General features: G+C 30.2%; 1 protein-coding gene across 2 annotated transcripts in view; it reads right to left on the reverse strand.

Moving 5' to 3' along the window:
- The window catches only part of LOC145292942 (importin-7-like), a 110493-nt gene that overhangs the window by 28312 nt on the left and 61739 nt on the right, over positions 1-20442 (reverse strand). Inside the window, exons 9-19 of one of the 2 annotated variants that reach the window (XM_080139117.1) lie at positions 19205-19307; positions 17565-17610; positions 14940-15039; positions 8200-8393; positions 7572-7661; positions 6858-7023; positions 6683-6724; positions 6222-6340; positions 5369-5491; positions 3696-3759; positions 3197-3322 (exon numbers count right to left, since the gene is read on the reverse strand). In XM_080139117.1, the coding sequence (XP_079995243.1) occupies positions 3197-3322; positions 3696-3759; positions 5369-5491; positions 6222-6340; positions 6683-6724; positions 6858-7023; positions 7572-7661; positions 8200-8393; positions 14940-15039; positions 17565-17610; positions 19205-19307 (1173 nt within the window). Of the gene's footprint in view, positions 1-3196; positions 3323-3695; positions 3763-5368; positions 5492-6221; positions 6341-6682; positions 6725-6857; positions 7024-7571; positions 7662-8199; positions 8394-14939; positions 15040-17564; positions 17611-19204; positions 19308-20442 lie in introns of both variants that reach the window. The other variant, XM_080139115.1, reaches the window with a different exon arrangement.

Consider the following 20442-nt stretch of genomic DNA (forward strand, 5'->3'; position numbering starts at 1 on the left):
CTATGGCTTCTTTCCAGTTTTGAGGGATGTTATTGTTCATCCATATGTCATATATTTGTAGAAAGTAGTTGAGAGATGGTTCTGGTAGGTTTTTTTAAAAATTGATAGTGAATTTCGTCAGGGCTTACTGCTGTATCATGAGATTTTTGGATTGCCTCTTAGTTCTGTTCTGTTGAATGGTTGGTTGTAATGTTCTTTGTTTTTTGATTTTAAGTTAATTCTTTTCTTTTCTTCGTTTTGTTTTAGGGTTTGGAATTTCTTTGATTGTTTTTTTTTTGATGAGGAGTTTATGGAGAATTGTTCAGCTAGTTTGTTTGCAATATTTTCTTTGTTAGTAATTTTCATGTTATTTCAAGTAAGGTGTTTGATTGGGTCTTTATTGTCTTCCCCAGATATTTTCCTTACCATCTCCCATACTTTTTGATTTTGGTGTTCTCATTTATTTTTGATACAAAGTTTTTCCAGGTGTTCCTTTTTGCTTCTTTGATGATTTTTCTTGCTTTTGCTCTGCTGTTTTTAAATTGATCTAGATTTTCCTTAGTTGGATTCTTTAAATTTTTTTAGTTTGGCATGGCGCATTCTCACTGCTTCCTGGCATTCTTCTTGGAAACTTATGCTTTTGGTGTATTTTATTCTGAGAATTTCTTTTTTTTTTTTTTTTTCCATTTTTCGCATTCCTTTGAGTTTGCACTATAATTTTGATGGCAATTGACGCATTTTAGCAATCAGTATGTGTTTCTTTGTCTCCGCATCTCATGCAAGTTGGTGGTCATGTACATTGGTCTTTATGGTACCCATATTGTTGACAATTGTGACACCTGAATGGGCTTGGTATGTAAGTTTCAGTGTTTATTTTTTCATATCCTATTTTTATGTTGTTAGGTATTTGAGGAGTATCAAATGTTAATATGTAAGTGTTTGTGTCTATGATTCCGCCGGATCTTGTTTTTATCTGAATTCTTTTGATATCAATGACGTTTTGGTTTTTAAGATTATTTTTTGTTTCTTCTAAGGGGCACAGGGCTAGTTCGGGGCACCTGATTACACCTTTGCTAGTGTTCAATGTTCTGTGGGGGTAGGTTTTTATTTTTCAATCATCGAAAAGTTTCCATTTGTAAATTTCAGTTGCTTGTTTCTGGTTTGTTATTTCGATTAACAGTGTGCCATTTTTTTGGTTTTTTTTTTACAGTTTTTGGTTTGATAGTATTCTTTCTATTTTGAAAGGAGACATTTTTGATATTTGTTCTCCTTCAATTGTTTCTATTACAAAAATCTCGGGAAGGTTTGTTTGTTTCAGTTTCTGAGTCTGAGCTAGTCGGATCAGAAACTTCTAAATGACTTCTTTTTTGAGGCTTATAGTGGGGCATTTTTGTAGATTCGCCCCAACAGCAACAGGGATACACGAGGTATACTCGTCTCGTTGGTGGACCTAAGCACCTGTAGTTCGTCCATTTTTACTAAAAAAATTTTTTCAAAAGCCTCTTTTTAGTAAGAATTTGTTTTTCAGCCGTAATAAGTCCATTTGTCTAGCGAGTTGATTGACCCATGAGCCACCGCTTTCTAAATCTGTTTATTGTAAAAAGGTGGGGAGTGCGAATGGATTTTCTTGTTATGTTAGTCAGGTTTAGAGCTTGACGTGACCAGCCGATTGATTGGATTGGGCCCGTTCAACCGCCCGTCTAGCCCAGTACGAGGCCAAAGTGGAGTGTTGCAACTGATATCTTTGTTTTCCCTAGGTATCAGTTACTCAGCCACCAGGATCCCTTTCCTAGGCATTACGGGTCAAAATTGAGGAGCCATCAACAAAATGTTTAAGGTTATAAAAACTTTCATAAACTTAAAAGCAAATTTGGTACTTGTGCATTTATGTTACCGTGCTGAAATAACATTTAGAAAGCCATTCTTAACATGGGAGAGGAAAGTGTTTCGTAACTATTCTGTACTTCCACCTAACAATAAAAAAAATATCGTAAAATTAAAATTTAACTTGAAAATATGATTTTAAAAATAGCATGGTAAGATAAGTGCATAAGCACCGCAAATTTTAGTGGGAAACATTTTAACACGATCTAGATGTAGATGTGTAAAAATAATTTTACATTCATTTGCATACTTATCTGGTAACACCAGACCATTCTCGTATGGAGAGTATTATGCATGCTCTTAAAGGAAATTTAAGCCAAAAGGATTATCAAACCACAATTGTTTTTTTTTTGTTTTTTCTTCCTTTGCCCGGAAGCCACTTGAGGATAAGGGTTAATGTGTGCATTGTAATCATTGGGACATTTGCGTAATAATCGTTTGTAGAAATAATTTGGTATAAGGAGATAATTTACAAGGACGACTGAACAAGAACTTGTTTATGTTAGACTTGAAGATAATGATATTGTAGTTAGCTGGAAAGCAGACTAGCAAAACAGTTCCACAGGCGGACAGTTCTAGGGAAGAAGCTTTGTTCATGAAGTACATGTTTATGCTTAGGAAATGATAGAGTGGGGGAATTTATTGATAGTGATTTCGGCCAGAGGAGCGTTTTTTGTGAAGGGTTGGCAAGAGGGAGACCATAAACTGGAGCTCACTAACACTTGCCATGAAAATAGTGATAGAGCAGGGACAGGATTGCAACACCTCTTCTGTGGGAAAGAGGCTGTCGAGAAGAGAAGAGAGCATCGCCTACTAGATTACAAAGTGTTTTGAAATCTGTCAAGGCAGGATAGGGTTCTTCTAGCAGCTCCTGCCAGATGTGGCAATAGTATTCAATCCTAGGATGTACTTGGCTCTTATACACGTAGAGTATTACTTCAGCAGTGCGATATCTACTGGAGTAGTAGAATGATCCAACCATTTTTCCAACGACCTTCAAGCTTTCTTTTAATCAAGAGTACAAACCAAAAAAAATGAGGTGTGCAAGTGACTAGAAGCTATCTGATTAAGGTTGGTTTTGTCACCAAAATTTTTGTTTCATTGGCTGTATACCCACCAAAGACACAATCTTTGGTCAAGAGGGATTCTGCAATGAATAGGTTGCCTTTTGTCAAAATAAGGTACGATTCATTTCAGTTTTTGGTACATTCTCCCAAGATTTACTTTTTCTCTTCAAGAGGTTTATTTGCCAATTGCCTCTGGCATTCTTGCTTGGAAATGCTAATAGGGGCGTCATTCTATTACTTCCATATAAAAATTTAAAAACACTTACCCGTAAAGTAATCAATTCCATCCGCTTGGAACATTTGGTAAAGCATACCAAATACTTGCCACATATGAGGAGAAATTTGGGTACTTGTCAGACTGCATATAAGGGAAAGCACTTCTTCATAGAAATCTGAAAATTGCAAATAAAATGAAGAAAAAAATTACATGACAATGCAAAATTTTTATTAAACTCAAATAGTCAGAAGAAACTGGCTGTGAAAACTTTAGGATTAAGTTAACCTGTGTGCATGTGTATATCTACAAACCAATTTTATATTGAAGATTTATCTGAATTTGGAATGTGCGCTCTCCACCTTTGTATAGATGCTGGATTTTTTCGTTTCATATTCTAAATCAGACAGATATGCCTTAATAAGGACAACATGAAAAAGAAAATACTTAAAAGTATGAAACATTTGTTTTTAATTATTAAAAAAAATTTTGCCAACGTTCGCTTTAATGATGGCTAAACCAGCTGCACATTCAAATGAAATTATACTTACCAATAATGTTTTGTTGCAGAATAATAGCCACGACATTCAATACAATGCCTTCTAATTGCAACATCATCTAGAAGAAAAGAAATGAAAACCAACAAAAACAGAACAAAACCAATAGTGTAAAAAATTAAAATTAAACAATATTTGATACGTTTCGACAGGGATATCATTTGACCATTTTTACTATATTTTTTTTTAAATTAGTAAGAAATGTATACTTTAACCAACTAGTGCTTTGGGTAATATACAGAAAATAAAATCTGTTTTGTCTGGACAATAATGGTCATCAATTTGAACAGGATTTTTCAATTACATTTATTTTCAAAGCTATTTTCATTTCACTATGTTCACAAAAGTGTCAACCTCAATTAAAGTGTGAGTACATTTTTTTTTTTTTTAGAGATCCTGTATATATAATTAAAAATATTACCATATTTATAAAATTGTTAAAAACGGTAATTTCAGCAAAAACTTAATCACTATATTAAAACTATGTTAGCACTTATTTGAAACCCTACAAAATGTTTCCAAATTCCAAGAGTTTGTCATAATGTTGGACTTGGAAGTGAAAGAACTGGCATTTATTGCAACAAACACTTCCACATTCATTTGACATCTCAGATTCAGATAGAATGGTGCCAAACTTCTGAAGTTCCTCATAAGGGATATTCTTTTCAAATATCTTACCATTCTTCAGACTTCTTTGATAAAGCATCAAAAGAAAAATTTTGAACAACTTTTATATTTGCTTTTATCAAAGTGTTCTTGTTGCTTCACTTTGGGTCTATGTGATAGATACACCCCTTAAGCTAACTACATGTAAAGCACATACACAGACATTACGTAGGAAATGAGAACTTTGTACAGTCATGCTTTCAAACTCTAGGCCTATACTAATATCTGTGGATAAATATATAACTTTATAGAAAACTATATTTTTTAAGTATATATTCCTGTTTATATAGACCCAATTGTTACAGATAAGCTCAATGAAGACATTTCCAGTAACCAAAAAAAAAACAGAATCAGCCATTTTTTTTTTTTTTTACTTCTATAGGTTAACGCCTATATTTTTCCATAAATGATACGAGTACCACTAAACATGTATGAAGCATTTACAAAGAGAAAAAACAAAATAGGCATTTCCCTATATTAGTAAAATAAAAAAATATAAAATAAAAAACTAAAATCATGATAGTGGACCGATTCTAATCTTTGGTCACTGGAATATAAGTCGGTGTGTGTGTGTGTGTGTGTGTATATATATATATATATATATATATATATATATACACACACACACACACACACAATTTCTAAAATTAAGCCATCTTTTGTTTAGAGATGAACACAGACCTCATGTTAGAACAAAATTTGCATACAATATCTCAGATTCTGACTAAAATTATCAGAGAAAACTTGTTTAACTTGTCATTTTCTATTCACTTGCAGAGAAACCAGAGAAAAATTGATAAAATTCCTGGAAAAATTCGACCTTTATTTAATTAAATTTTTTATCTTGATATGAAAACTTTATATTTACAGATGCTATATAATTAAAATGATCCACTGAATGTATTCCAAATATAAATGCAAATACCTGCTAAACTAATGCACATACTAATACACATAACTTGTGAAAAATATTCAATATTTAACAAATCTGTCGTTCTTACCTCTTTCTTTCCTTCCATAACATCAAGTATAGTTGCCATAGTGTTTAGAACACCCAAAGCTGTAATAACCTTATCTTCAGACGATTCGATATCCGCATTCAAAAGTTTATCGAAAGTTTGAGCCTTAAAAAAAGATTTGAAATAAATTTCAATGAGAATTTTTACAGATGTACTCTTAATATTTGCAATCAAAATCAGTTTTGCTTCTGGCAGGGAGGATTTTAGACCTTGAGCAAATTTATTACTTTTAAAAGTCTAAGACTAAAACAAAAGGCGACCACTCTAAATGTCCAGCTTTAAACCGGCAACGATTTACAGTGGCCATTGCAGAATCAAGTGACCCATTTTGAAATAAAAACTAGTTTAGTTTTTAGATCTCTAGCTCACATTTTTAATCAGAGATTTGAATGACATGATATTGTAACCATGTTTTCATTGCAAAATGTTAGCCTTTTCACTGCCATTAAGATATGCAAGTCAAATTTTCAATTATCCTTTTTTATATAAGGATGTCTGCCGATTTTGGTCATTGATGGCTTTATATTAAAAAATATTTGCTTCTGGCTAGTCTATTTTGTACAACATCGGTTCTTAGCAAAAAAATTATTTTATCCAACCAGAATAATTTTCAAAATGAACATTTAAAAAGAAAATAAATGATTAACAGAGTAACTTCCCTTTGGTTTTATCACTTTTTACAATATGAGGAAATAAAATCTTTACATTTCAGTTTTGTAAATTATGAAAGTAAAAGTTATCCCATTAGATAGGGGACACGCAAGGTTAAGATTTTCTTTAAATAGTTCACTAAACCTTAATGCTTTCTAAATCTATTTGAAAAATGTGAACTTACCAAATGTGTCATCATTTCAACTGCAATTGGTAGGACATCTTCAACATAGTTACAAACCAAACGTTGGAGGACACTAGTTAACTCATCGTTTTCAGTTTCACGAATGATTCGCAGGACCTCTGAAATATAAGGAAAATTATTTATAAAATTTCATTTTTAAAAATGTAGAAATCGGTGCATTTTCAACTTTTGGTTCAATATCAAATATGTTCATGCCAAGTAACTTTGGGGAGAGAAAAAACTAGATTTCTAACTAATATCAATTTTTGAATTGATTTATTTTAAAGATTGTCTAGAAATGGGAAAGGATTTGGGATTATTTGCAATAAAGATTTTAGGTATATATTCACGGTTAGAGTAACAATAGATACACCTACTTTCAGAAGTTCAGCTCATAGTGTTTAAGATATTTACTTTGACCCCTCCCTCACTTTCGTTGTAATGGAGAAAAAAGTACTTACCCAAGATAACCGGCTTTACATGGGGTCGAATAAACTGTTTAGCTATCGAAAGAAAAGAAAATAATGATAAATAAAAATGGTTCAGCGATGTTTCATTTCAGAGAATCTAGCAAAAAAAAAAAAAAAAAAAAAAAAAAAAAAATGTACGATTTATATAGTAAAATTTTATACTGACCCTTATCATGTTGAGACACAAGCATCTGAAGCGCTATGGCAGCTTCAACTCTGACTGGTAATTCATTGTCATTACACAAACAATCCTTAGTATGTTCTAAAGCCTGCAGGAGATTATTGTCTTGTTTGTATTTCAAGTCACTAAAGTAGTGCAACATCCAACAGGCCTACACAGAGAACAGAAAATGAAAGTTAAAAACAACTGTTTTGAGTTTGTTTTTTTTTTTTGGGGGGGGGTACTAATTGTATTCTGAATTTGTAGATGGCATGGGGGAAAAAATTGTCCATTTTGAAATTAAGATTTAGAAATTTAGTTAACACGTCAAGGAAAGTGACATACAAAAACACGAAGAGAAGTAGGTGGCTTCTAAGCAGAAGAGTAGCTGCCATTTTGAAAATAAGCTAAAACAAAAACCAAAGGGAAATGATTCAAGCTTGCAATATTTATGTTGTAATAATGCCTATGAATTTCCATTAATCACTTAAAACTGATTTTCTTCAAAAATAAAACTAGTTTATCTAGTTTTTGATTTTTAGAATATATTTTTGTTTCATCATGGAGAGAGATATATATATATATTATACAGATTTCTATTTTTTACTATAGAGATAATTCTGTTAGTGATAAACGATAAACAGAATTAGAAGACTGGCAATTTAGTACACGATTAATTGTAATATAAAAAAAAAAGAAAGAAAAAAGAAATTAACTTACTCGTGCTCGTAAGTAACCATGAGGACTTACAAATTCTGGGAACACGTGACTAGTAATCATCATCTCAGCTTGATCTTTGTAAATTTTTCTCTGTAAAATTAAATTTTTTTAATTGATTTTAATATTCGAAAGCTAAAGAATAAAAAGTTGCCTTTTTATATTTTTTAGAAATATTTTAATTTTCTGAAGATTTAAATTGTGAATTCAAAGGAATATGATTGTATGGAATCTAAAATTATCATAATGTTTGAAAATGAGAAAATTTCAATTCATTTACAGTACATGATCTTTTAATGTTTTTAAATATAAATTCAAAAATTAAATCAAATTGGAGTTTGAACTACAGAAAATAGGCTTATATTGTTATAGCTAAAAAAAAAAAACTTATAACTCAAAAAAAGTTCTTACAAATAAAGGCAAGAATAATTTGTAACAACAAACAGTTCCAGAGTTCTACCAGAAACCATTTCATTTTAAGTTTATGGGAAGAGCAAAGGACGAGAATGTAAGGCAAGAAAAACCTACAATTTGCAAAACCTCTCTTTTTGAAGGCTTCAAAACTTTAAAATTGAACTTCGATAATAATTGTTCTTCTCTAAATTTAGACAAAATACTGAGAGTTACATACTTTAAGCAGAATATCAGCAACAGCACCAATCATGTGCAAGGCCCCATCTTTCTGCCTGGGATCAACTTCTGTCTGAGTTAAAATCGACATGCAGAAACCCATGGCTTTCTGCAAGACTTCTTTCCTCTTACCAACAGACGAATGGAATAATGTTTGGGCAGCAACAACGGGCGAAAGGAAATCTTCAAACATGTCTGGATAAAGAAAGCATTCATGGCAGAAATTAGTGTTGAAACAATTGTAAGGAAAAATTACAAAACTTAAGGGCATCTGAGACAATGAGTCACATTTCTAATCAAAACGAACAGTAAAACTGAATTTTTGATAAAGAATTCAAATAAAAATCATATCAGAAAAATGGCAGAGGTAAAAGTGCTGAAAAAGTGAAAATATAGATGAAATTCATAAAATAAGTTTATCAAAAACTTAGATATTATACATTAAAGATAAACACTGACAAAGTTTTTCAAAGTAAAAAGAAAATTATATCTACATTTAAAAATAGATAAAGACCTTCAGTTACGCAAGAAATTGATTTTTAAATTTTTTTAAGTTATGTTATGAACACCTTGAAAAATTTGAGAAAAAAAAAAAAAAAAAAAAAAAAATGCCAAAATTTAGAATTTAACATAAAAATGGTCAGTCTTTTCCAAGCTAGCATCTAAGTAAATAGCATCTTAAGGGCTTATATCCAAAAAAATAAAGAAAAATGTTATTTAAGGTAAAGAGGATAAAAATAAATCCTCCCTTAATCCTGTCAATAACTCTAAATGATAGTGGCACCCCTCCCCAAAACACCCTTCTTGCAGTACCACTAATCATAAGTCTACATAGCACTAGGGCAGGTCGATTTGCAACTTTTTTCAGAAAATCAACATGGCACTGGTGATGATAGTTGGGATTTGATGTGATAAGAACATATACAAAAAATTAGATTCCCATCTTGAACAGAAAATTAAGCATTTAATTTTAAAAATCGTGTAGAAAAACACTGAAAAATCCATTTTTCACAACACCGACTTTGAAATTTCACTATTTTTATAAAATATTCAATTAAAATTTATATATTTATATGAAATACATTGAAAGAAAAATAAATGAATTATAATTTTAATTATGAATCACAACTAGCAAAATATAACTTTACTGCATTGATTAAACAAATATTGTAAAAAAAAGCTAATTAGCAACTTAGTCTTAAATTTCACAATTCAAAAAGATATGTGGAGATGTATTACATAATATAACAACTTGATACAAGTTACAGAAACATGTATTTTAATTTTTTAATAGAACTAAATTGTTCTGTATAATTTCCTTTTGAGAAAAATGAAGGCCTAATTTGCTGGCACAATGACTTTGTAATGTGTCTGTCTTGCTTCCTGCCCATATACAACTTTTTGAGAAAAATCAAATTTGACCAGCGTGTGGCTGCAAAATTGATAGCAGTAATTTTTTTTTTTTTTTTAGTTCACAATAGTGGAAAAACAAAAAAAAAACAATTTGAAACACTTATTTTTTATATTTTTGCGATGTAATATGAATAAAAACTATTGTTTGGGTAAATTAAAAAAACTAATAAAATTTAATGGATAAATATTTATTTACCTAAAGGACAAAATCGTTTGAATGCTCTCTTCTCTCACATCCAATTCATCCGAGTTTATGTTTTCCGGAAGTAGTGCAAAAGCACTATATTTTGAACAGTTTAAAACAGAATTTGGATTTCAGTTAACTGTTTTGTTCTCTGAATCATTAAAATATACTGTTGTTGGTTAAAAAAAAAAAAAAAAATATTGTCGGTTTTGATCTTAAACCAACTAACTGCATACACTTGGATGATAAATTTGACCAAAATGTTTAATTTATCATAGTGTTTGAGGATAGACAACTCTAGTCCATAAATACATTAATCTTGTGGCTTATGTTAGCCATCTTCCTTGATTCAAGAGCCCAATTTTCTAAGTTAACTTCTCCACAAGAAATGCCAACCGCATACTCAAAAAGTAGCCTCTGGTCTTCACACTTAAATTATTTGTTTCTTCTGCTGTCAGATAATGATGATCGGGAGGGACACTAATTTTTTAGAATTCTACTTGAGGCAAATTTTGATAATTATTGATACAAAGTTTCCCCAAAGGACAAGTTGTTGTTTTTAGGCTTTTTGTTGTTCCATCAATTAATTTAAAAATTGCTGTAAATAGCAGTTCTTCTAGTAGAACCTGAAAATTGGAAAATTTGCATGTTTAATAATAGAGCCAGATTATATAATAAATACCAATATATTATTTTATTTTCCACAAAAAAGGGAACATAATTGCAGGTGAATCTATAGAATTAATTTTGCCCGCTTGTTAGGAGGACAAGTGAAGATTGTGTGCCTTGTTTGACAATTTTCTGTCTTGCACTTTACTGCAAAGTCATCACATCTCGAGGCAGAAAGTTTACAGCTACAAGAAAATATATCAAACAGTCTGTCAAGCTGTTCCTTCATTCTTTTCACTTTGATTGCTGCAAGAGATTCCTGTCAATCTGTTTGGCCCTCTTATAGCAAAATATATTGACCTTCTGTCCTATATAATGTTACCTTAACAAGGGCAATTGTAGATTGACTGCTTGCCATATCCTAATTATTTCTTTGGCAATTAACTTAGAAATCTCACTATTTTTTAAGTGGGGATAACCGTTTTTGAGGAAATAACTAAACTGGATGACTTGTCATGAAGTTGGGGATGCTGTTTTAACTAAATGACAAGGTGGACCAGCAAATTTTGTGAACCACGGGTTAAAACTGAATGTCGTGCTTTTACTGACATTCTAATCTGAAAAGTAAAATAAATAAATGGATCATAACTGAAGGAAACTGTATTAGGCTATCTTCCAGTTTCATATGTAAAAAAATAAGTGCTAGTTATAAGAAATAATGAAAAACTTTGTAGAGTTGAATTAGATGTATTGAAGAGAGAGGACCAAACCAAATCAGAAGCATAGTAGCGTTTAGTTTAGACATTTTTAGCAGATTTTAGCTCCTCCTTCGATAACATGAATTTATCCATAAAGAGATTCATTCTTGCTGTAGCTGTGCCATTTTAAACGAGTGTTTAGTGTTTAGAGTTTGAAAAACCAGTGCTTGTGCATCTACGTTACTATGCTATTTTTAATATTATTTTCAAGTTAAAATTTTTATGAAATTTTTGTTTATTAAATTTTTAGATGAAAGTACAGAATGGTTATAATACAACCTCCTTCCCATATTAAGAATGGCTTTCTAAAGAACAATGTTATTTTAGCATAATAACATAGATGCAGAAATAACGAAAAACCTTTAAAGGAGTTTCCTTATTTACTCGTATTAATCTTTGTGGGTTATCTGATTTTAAAACTATAATTTTAGAAGAAAAATACTGCTTAAAAACAATTACTCCCTAAAAATAAAAGAAATTAAAATTTGACACTAATTTTCTGCAAAGTATATTTTATTAAGTAGAAAAACTTTAAAATGTATGTGGTTATGTTTCGTAAAGAATATGTAGAATAAAATTGTAATGACTAGTTTTTTTTTTAGTTTTTTTTTTTGGCTTTAATATAAAACTGGAGTATTACCAAATTTTAATAAGAATTTCAAATAGAATTTGATGTGAAATATTAGGTTGGTGCAAAAATAATGTTTTTGCCGCTCATTTGAACGTCAAAAAAGTGCCATTTTTTTGCACCAACCTAATAGAAAAACAAATTAAAAAAGATAAAACAAATGTTTAAATTCACTGCAGACACTTGAAATATAATAATATATATTTTAAACAAGTCTTTTTCGTTTTTCCTTTCGAAATAATTAAGCCTAAATCATGTTTTCAAATTAAATAATAAACAAACGTTAATTTTCAATATCAATAACGAGCGTGTTTTGCGACGGTGAAATCTAAAATGTTTCCACCAAAAAAAGTTCCTGAAATGAAAAAACGAACTTTGGTCGTTATTATTATTTAAAAAACATAATTTTGTCTTTACACTTAATATTGATTTTATTGATTCATTATCCTCACTCATTTTATTTAAAAATGTAGTTTAAAAATTTTTCTAAATAATGATTCTATTTTATTAACAGTACGGATTGTTTTAATGACGGGACATTCTTGACAATTCACCGAAAAAACTTAATTGTTTCAATTTTTCAACTTTTAAAGTCATTTCCTCAAGCAAAGATAACGATTTTGAGAAAAATATTTGTAGATCTTTTCTATGTCAAACCCCAACTATCATCACCATTGCCTCACCGGAGTTCCAAAATCGACCTGCCCTAATGTAGCACACAGATCTCTTCCCTTCAAAATAACTAATTCAATTCAATGTTGTGAAACATACTAATATTTAGTTAGGTATGGTACTGGGTGTGAGGGTTACATATATTGGTAACATGAACACCATTTTCCACAAATTGTGCGTTAGAATTGAATATCAGGTATATTTGTAAATTTCAAATTGAAAGCAAAAGGAGAAGAGTTTTCTGTCCATTTTTATTTTTACAGTCTTTCCATTTATAAGATAAACTTCTTACTAGTTTATTTAAAAATATCATTTTACTACAAAAAGATGTTGACAACTACATTAAATTGTTTGTGAAAAGATTTAAATATCATTTTGTCAACTTACATAAGTAGTGTAAATCAGCTTTGTTTTAATAGAAAAATAAATCTAGTTACCGCAATATTTTTCAATCATTTACAAGGTAGACATTTTAGAAAAAATAGAAAGATACTTAGGAATATACAATTTTAATTTTACAAAAACATATGGACTGAAAAGTTTTTAAGGTCATCCCAAAAGTTATAACTAAATATGGAGAATTGTAAAAAATCGGAATCAGTAATTGTATTGTAATGAAGAGGCGAGATAGGGAATATTGGAACTGTCTAATTATTTGTAGGAATACTCATTTCTAGTTGAAAAATTACTATTTTCCAGCATACAATAAGCTATTATATAAATGCCAGCTGTCTGTATGTTCAGCTAAAAGTAAAGAATAACAAAACAAACACAAAGTTGGTATATTTTTGATTATTCATTCACTATTATCTATAAAAGTGAAAGCGTGTGTGTCTCTGTGTGTCTACATTTCCCTACACAATAACTGTCAATTTTAAGTCTACAGACTCGAAATTTGATATACAGGGTAGTGAGATTTGGGAAAATCTATGTGATCGGTTTTCAGACAGAAATTTGGCTGTTAAGGGGTCAAAGTTCAATGATTTGACCTTTGAGAACTATCAAACTTTGACAATTTTGGGTCTAAACACTAAAAATTTTACGTAAAGGTTCCTTGGACATGGATCTAACTTAAATTGATTTAAGCCCAAAACAATAAATTTTAAGGGGTCAAAGTTTTAAAAAAATTGACTTTTTTTTTTTTTTTTTTGTTCAGCATACACCTCCAAACACCCGAGCAACGCCGGGCACCCATGCTAGTTATTCTATATTTTAGGACACACATACTAGAAACAGATTCATTAGATGTTACAATTCTGTTTATATAATGGCACCTTTGTGAAATTTTTTAGAATGTCTTTAAAAAGATTGCATAGTTCAGCATACCTGTATTGACAAAAACGATACTGTCGGCTGAACAGTGAAGACCGTAACAAATCCCGTTTTTTTTTTGGTTTTTTTCCAGTAATAAAATAAAATGTTTTTCATTTTTTTTTTTTTCACAAGTTTATTTATACTTGTAAAATATTTTTTAAATGAGCAAAAATAAATTTTAAGTTTACATAAAACTGTCATTATTTGAAGTTTTTTAAATTTTAATCAAAACATGAAAACAAGGTGTTGATTTTTTAATCAAACACTATAAAGTCTTTTTTTTTTTTTTTTTTTTTAACTTTTATAATAAAAAATGTTTAGGTGTTCCATTTTTTTTTTTATCAAGCATAAAAAAAACATATCCAAATTAGATTCCCAAAATAGTCGTTTTTGATTTGCCACCACCAGAGAAATTCTTGCAGACGGGTCAGTATCCCTGTGTCCAAGAAATTTTTTAAAAATTTAAAATCCAACCAACAGCACCAAAGAAAGCCTTTGTCAACACAGGAATGATGAACTAAGCTTTCGAATGATATTGATCATTTTTATAACTTTTGTTCACATAAAAATATTTGAAATAACTTTTAAGAGAAAGAGAAACAGTCATTTATCAAACAAAAAGAAAAGTTGAATATACAAGCCAAACACCTGGCATTGTTTTTAGTGACTAAGTTGGATATGAAATACTTCAAATAAATAGGCTGCTTCTTACCACCTCTACTTGGAAGTTCTATCCGTTTTCCCATTAATTTTTTTAAGGGTAACACGGATCCCACAATGTTTTTGGGATTTTTTTTTTTTCAGTTGAAATGGGTTTCGAAATTAAACAAAAAAAATGTTAACTTGAAAAATAATTGCAATCCTAAGGAAGACTATAACAGTGAGGTGGATTTAAATGCAAACCAAGTTGATTTCCACCTGGCAAGATGTGATTGTGTAGAAGGCTTGGTTGATATGTTTATGTGAATGACGACAATGCTTTTCTTTTTTATTTTTTTAATTGAAATCAAATAGGATTTTTTTTATAATAAAGATCCATTGCTCTGTGGCCAAAGTGACAAAGAAATTTTAAGCAAGCCAAGAATTTAATGGTTCAATAATAAAACATTCCTGCGACATCAAGCAATGATAATTAAAAACAAAATCTCAGACAAAATACTCACCGAATTTCATACGGATATATTCATGGGGATCAGAGTTCCACAGATCATCATCCTCATCACTATGACACATTAATGGAAATACAACATCTTGAATTATTACCTATAAAAAAAAAGATGATTCTGTGATCTAACCTGTTAAGAGGATAAAAATGATTACTATCAAGAAAAAAATATACTTACTTTAAAATTGGATTACATCAAAATATGAGCTTTATATATCTACTAGCATGGGTACTCTGCGTTGCCTGGGTGGAAAAAAGGTGGTATACTGTGGGCACCCTCCCACAAAAAAAAAAAAAAAAAAAAAAAAAAAAAAAAAAAAAAAAAATCAAAACTTTTCTAAACAGATTCCCTGAACAGGGCTTCTTCTTTCTTAGAACTGCTCATCTGTGGAACTATTCCGTTTGCCTACTTTCCAGCCGACTACAATCTGATGGTCTTCAAGTCCAACATAAACAAGTTCTTATTGAACCGTCCCTCTAAGTAATAAAATTTCCACTAATTTTTACTACGCTAAAATCACAATGACTAATGTATACCCATTAACCCTTCCCCTCAAGTGGCCTCTGGACCTTGATAAGTGGTGACCCCCCCCCCATGTAAAAAATTAAAAAAATCCATTCAAGCACAAACCAAAAAAAAAAAAAAAAGTTGCCGCAGTAGCCAGGCTCGAACCTGTAACGCGAAAGAGGAAAAGGAGGTGAAAAGAAACGCGTTAGCCATCTCAGCCTCGGCGACTTATAACATCACTGACATTCAAAATCATACCTTTAAACGTATGTTAAGATCACTAGGCGTATGAATTTACAAAAATGTTGGCGCTAAAAATTGACCCTCTCCTTGCAAACAAATAGCCCAGCACAGAATCTTTTGGGCTAATTTTGATTTTATTTTTTTTTTTTTTAATTTTTTTAGATATTTTTCATCCAAAAGATAGATCTTTCTAACGGTACCAATTTTGTCACAGTGATGCACCTGTCAAAAGTTTTTGGCAGATATACACACACATAAACCAACACAAATTTTCCCTTTTCTATAATAGATAACAAATACAAACGCAACAGTTCATGATTGTTTTTTTTTTTTTTCATTTTAAGTAATGTTAAATAATATTTTTTTTATTTTAAGGTTAAGTTAATTTTAAATATTTTTATTTTAAAGTTACGAAAAGTCATTTTGTCTTTTAGAAATTTCTAAAAGATATCAAGTCTTTTGTACAAGATCTAATGCCTATTTTACATTAAAAATCCAGATTTCATTTATCAAACATCTGATGATTCAAAATTTCCCAAGATGCTTACCTATTTACTTTTTCACTTGAAATTCCAGAACATTTGAGAACACTTTATACACATTTTTTCAAATAGAAATCACTCCCGACTAAGCATGAAATCACCGAGTAAGAAACTTAAAAATATATTAATAAAATAAAAAAATAAATATTTCAAGCTCAAAATCCGGCCAATAAGCGAGAAAGGTCCAATTCAGGAAACAGCAATTCTTTCACGTTTATCAGAAACATTACTAATGGAAGTTTGTATTGTTCAATTATTCTCATCTTCGGTGTTATTGAGAGCCTTTCGGTTGATGAAACCTCCAACCGTTGGTCATATGTAAACTTCATGTTTTTTGTATTTTTTTTTTTTTTTTTTTTTTTCCAATTAAGGAAAAGGGGGTTAGCTTTGTATTGCAAGAAATCAAACCTTGGGTTTAAGGATGTGTCCGTAAATTAAAAAAATAACCAAAAAAAAAAAAAAAACGTCAATTTCCAGGAGTCATTAGGGTGCTTTTTAAGACTTTCTTAGGATTCAATTTTTAACTAAATCCTTCTGTTAATTGTCACTATTAATAAAAGATTTTCTTACAAAATCGTGGATATGTTTTTGTTTTTTTCCTCTCATTTTCCCCATATAAATGTGCAATTCATGGATTCCAAATATGGTTGAATTCAATACTTGAACAGCTTAGGAGGTTGTTGCTATCCACCATGTGCTGCTTCCTTAAGTTTATATGGGAAAAACAGGAGAAAAAATGTAATTTAATACAAAAAGGTTTCTTTTTCTTTTTTTAACCCTTTCACAAAATACACCCAAACTAAGAGAAATGACCCCCCCCCCCCAAAAAAAAAACTTTTTCCTTTGAGTCGCCTCCCTTGCACAGAGTTTTCTAGAAAAAAACGAAAACTCACACAAGATGTCTATCCACGGTTTCATAAAAAAGGTTTTATTAATAGTGACAATTAGCAGGATTTAGTTAAAAATTGAATCATAGGAAAGTCTTTACGGACACATCTTCAAACCCAAGGTTTGATTTCATGCAATACAGAGCTAACCCCTTTCCTTAGTTGAAAAAACATGAAGGCTATACCTGACGATGGTTGGAGGTTTCCTCGACTGAAATTTTATGCCAATAACACCCCAGATGAGAATAACTGTCTGAACAAAACAGAACATTCATATCTCATCTCAAAAAGTCAGAACTGGATTACTAATGGAATGTGAAGACTAACGGACAAAATAAGAAAAGCAAGACTTACAAAGCTTCCAAATGTAAACCTTGGTTAAAGAATCTGATTTTTTAGAAAGAGAGGTGGGGGCTAAAAAATAAAAAGCTGAATCAACTTACAACTATGTGTGGCTTGATGCATTTCCAGGAGAAAGCATGACTGATTCTGGAGGAAAAAAAAAAAAAAAAAAAAAAAAAAGAAAAAAAATAGCATTAATTTTTTTTCAATTGATACTGCGATGCCAAATATTTTTGTTATAAAGAGATTGAGCTTTAAATATCAAAGTGATTAAAAGAAAGTTTTACCCACTTTCCTAGTAGAATTCATGTATATGGTTACATATTAACAGATCTACTTCAATAACAGGCAAAATATTTTACAGAAATTTGATTTCAATGAAACAAAATAACACTAAAAAAAAAAAAAAAAAAAAAAAAAAAAAAAAAAAAAAAATGAAAATTAACTAATTTAAAAAAATCTTTTAATTTTCTACAAATTCTCCCTGTCAATAACCTCATTGAGTAGGGGAAAATATTACCTATATATCTATAAAAGTGAACTTGTCAGTGTGTCTGTGCATGTACATTTCCCTACTAAATTACTCTGTCAATTTTCAGTCTACAGACTCAAGATTTGACACAAGGGTATTGAGATTTGGGAAAATATTTAATAGTTTTCAGCCAGAAATTTGACTTTCAAGGGGTCAAAGTTCAACGATTTGACCTTTGAAAACTCTACCAAACTCTTCCACCAATTTCCGGTCTAAACACTTGAAATTTTAGATGTAGGTTCCTTGGACATGAATCAAACTTTTAAACTTAATTTGAGCCCAAAATAAATGTTAAGGGTCAAAATTGGCTGAAAATTTTGTTACCAAGAGGTCAAAGTTAAAAAGATCTGACCTTTGCGATCTGTAACAAACTATTCAGTAAATTTTTGGTCTAAACATTTGAAATGTTACATAAAGGGTATTCAGACAGGGCAAAAATTTGACTGCCAAGAGGTCAAAGTTGAAAGGGCTGACCTTTGCAGACTCTACCAAACTCCTCCGTCAATTTTGGGTATAAGCACTTAAAATTTTAGATGTAGGTTACCTGGAGAGGAGTTAAACTTTATATATAATATATATATATATATATATAAACCCTTAAAGTTATGACAGTACATAGGGCCCGAGCAAATCTGGCCTGAACTGCTAGTAACTATTAAACGGAAAAAGCTATATAAATTTATGCAATAGTATAAAAAATAATGAAAATGGTACTTTAAAAAAAAAAATTTTTCAAGTAATTACTACAAAGCAGATAAACAAATCTCCATTTATTCAAATAACTGGTTCAGTTATGGTATTGGAATCCCTGTCCTATTTCAATTGATTTTTAAACATTTTAAATAAAACTGCTTGGCCTTGTATTGTTGGACTAGAAATAAAATTTACATTTACCTTTTACAGTTTTGAAAATATTCATGTAATATACACCATAATTATGAACACTCAAGAAAATAAGTTATTGCAATTTAACAAGAAATGGTTAAAACAATTGAGAATATAAAAAATGAACTTTTATTTGAACATAACAGGTAATGGTTTTTATGCAACTTAAAATGGGTTAAATTAGAATCTTATTTCAAGAAAAATAAAATTTAACATCCATAAATTTCCAAAATTTGGACCAAAATCAAACAGGAAAGATATTTCAATGGTTATGATAGAACTGAATAACCTGTAACAGTGCAAATTAAAACTGTTTTAACTTACCCATGATTGAGATAGTTCAGTGTTTGCTGGATCACTCTTGGTGCAACATACATTTTCTTTCGATATTGATCCAACAAATTGAGGAGGACAGGAATTATACCACCTAAAGTGAAGATCAATACAAATTTTAATCTATTTAATTCAAAACAAAATAGATTCAAATATAAGTTTATTACATATGATTAGTAAACTAAAAAAGTAAATTGCATTTAATAAAATCTTAAATCATTTTTATATTCACAGGGCTACATTGTGAGTGAAACGGTCGCATTTGCAAGTGATTTTTCAAACTGGCAACTAAAAATAATGAAAGGCTTATCTTTTGGCAATTGTATTTTTTTCACGGATAATCTTCCAAAGCTCCCTACCGAGTGAAAAATATCTTTTCAACTTTTTTTTATAAAACAAACAAAATTAAATTATTTAAACAATAAAATTTTAACAGAACAATATACTTTTTTCTTTAACAAAGGCTGCTTAAAAAAATATCTGAAGAAATTAGAATGTTTATACCTTCAAGTATCAAGCTAAAATTTGTTGTATATACATAGAATTACAATTATTAATAAAACACAGAAATATCTTTATGATGTACATACTCGTCACAGAATAAGATGTCATTCTAAAAAATCATGTGGGTTTGGCTAGTAACTTTTCTATTTGGCTAGCAAACGAAAATATTTAGTTGTCAAAGGTCAACTAAAGATAAATTTGTCCATAGAACACTAGTTTAAAGTGAACAAGTAAACTGGTATTTCATTATAAAAATGTGCCTGAAGACATTTATTAAAAACTCTAGATTTTTTTTTTCTTTAAGCACTGTTTATGCTCACTGATTTGGTATTAATAGGTACTTAATTTCCTTCAGTTTCTGTGTTAATTACTAGTAGCTTGGCAGTAGAATACTAACCTATGAATTGAAAGGTAGCTTTGTGATTGGATTTGAATTTTCCAACCTACAGTAATTGTCACTTCCTACACTGATGATTGCGTTAGCATGAAACTAGTGTCTGTGGGTATAAAATTAATATTTATTAAAATATATTATTCTACAATTGTTCAAGTTATCAACATAGAAATTATTAATGAACATATTTTAGTAATTTTACTTCTATTTTTCAGGAATGGAACTTTAATGTTGTCCATGTTCATAATTTGTGTGTACAGTAAGACCCCCGGGATACAATGGCCCTGGGATACATTTTTTTTCCCCTTAGATTATGATGTGGAATACAATG

The sequence above is a fragment of the Euprymna scolopes genome, chromosome 14 (assembly GCF_053919585.1).
Source record: "Euprymna scolopes isolate OS-2025 chromosome 14, ASM5391958v1, whole genome shotgun sequence".
Classification (NCBI taxonomy): domain Eukaryota; kingdom Metazoa; phylum Mollusca; class Cephalopoda; order Sepiida; family Sepiolidae; genus Euprymna; species Euprymna scolopes.